This window comes from Penaeus vannamei, chromosome 9 (assembly GCF_042767895.1).
Source record: "Penaeus vannamei isolate JL-2024 chromosome 9, ASM4276789v1, whole genome shotgun sequence".
NCBI classification, from domain to species: Eukaryota; Metazoa; Arthropoda; class Malacostraca; order Decapoda; family Penaeidae; genus Penaeus; species Penaeus vannamei.
Window position 1 is genome coordinate 9,917,348 of NC_091557.1, and position 1,228 is coordinate 9,918,575.

At 62.3% G+C, this 1,228-nt stretch overlaps 1 protein-coding gene across 1 annotated transcript in view; it reads right to left on the reverse strand.

Moving 5' to 3' along the window:
- The window catches only part of LOC113816720 (uncharacterized), a gene marked incomplete at its 5' end in the record, with an annotated part of 1,404 nt that extends 721 nt beyond the window's left edge, over positions 1-683 (reverse strand). Inside the window, 1 exon segment of the mRNA XM_070125265.1 lies at positions 1-683. This exon segment is cut by the window's left edge and continues 721 nt beyond it. Within this exon segment, the coding sequence (XP_069981366.1) occupies positions 1-683 (683 nt within the window).
- Positions 684-1,228: the final 545 nt, after the last annotated feature.

A 1,228-nucleotide genomic window follows, 5' to 3' on the forward strand; every position in this document is an offset into this window, starting at 1 on the left:
AGCGACGGCCGGTCGAACGCCTTGCCGCACTCCGAGCACGGCAGCATCGTCCGCTCGCGGCGCTTGGGCGGCGCCAGCGGCGGAGACACGGCGCTGTTCTGCAGGCTGGAGGCGCTACCGGTGGACATGGCCGACGGCGACTGCGGAGCCAGGCTGAGCGGCAGGCGCGGCGACAGCCCGAACTGCGGTTGCGCGACGTGGAACACCGCCGACGACGACGGCGAGAACGACGACGAGGTAGAGGAGGTGGACGACGCGGGCGACGACGACGGCGACGGCGACGACGAGGAGGGCGAGGCGTCGTCCGAGTCCCGCGCCAGGGCGGCTGTGGCGGCGGCGCGCGGCGGCGGCGACGTGAGCAGGGAGCGCGAGAGGTCGAGGGGCGCCTCCGCCATGATGGAGTCGATGGTGCGGCGGTAGAGTGACGAGCGGATCAGCGACAGCGCCGGCAGCAGCAGCGAGTTCTCGCCGCTCATGTCCGGCAGCAGGAAGGCCAGGAGCTCGCCGCCGGCCTGGATCTCCTGCACGACCTCGAACACCACGTCGCCGCGAGGGCCTGCCCGCCGCCCCACAAGGTTGACCTCGTGGCTGTAGAAGGGCGCCACCTTGAGGAACCGCACCCAGTTGCACGTCCGTCGGCCGTCCTCGTCCACGGAGTCGTAGCCGCCATAGCGGGACCGGACCTGCAGGAGGAGAGAACGACATTAGGACCTTGTGAAACACGCCGCTCAAGCAACGGTACGTGATCAATGAGATTAGCCCTAAAGACATGCCCTGCGACCGGAAACTCACTCGTTTGCGAGAGCGAGAGAGAGAAAAAGAGCCGAGCAAAAAGCCATCCCTTCACACGTCATAACTTCCCGAGTTCTCGAAGCGCTCAGACGCCGTGTAACTCACGCTCGCGAACCCATTAAACTGAGACGCTCGTCTTTCAACATCCTTCGCGGGGAAAAACGGAGGGAAAAGAAGGAAAAAGAAAACAAATTAAAATCTTCCCGGTGTAAGAGGAAGAAACGTACGTCTCAGAGAGAATCTCCAAGTTGCGAAAACGGGTAAAAAGCTTCAAAGAGATGAAAGGTAAAAAAGGAAGAGAAAGAAGATTACGCAAGAGAGGGGAAGAATAGAATATGAAAAAGAGGGAGGAAGAGGGAGACAAAGAGAAGAGAGAGGCGAAGAAAGGAGGGCACGAGGAGCCCGGGACTCGGAGCGGCCGCGACCCCCTCCGCCT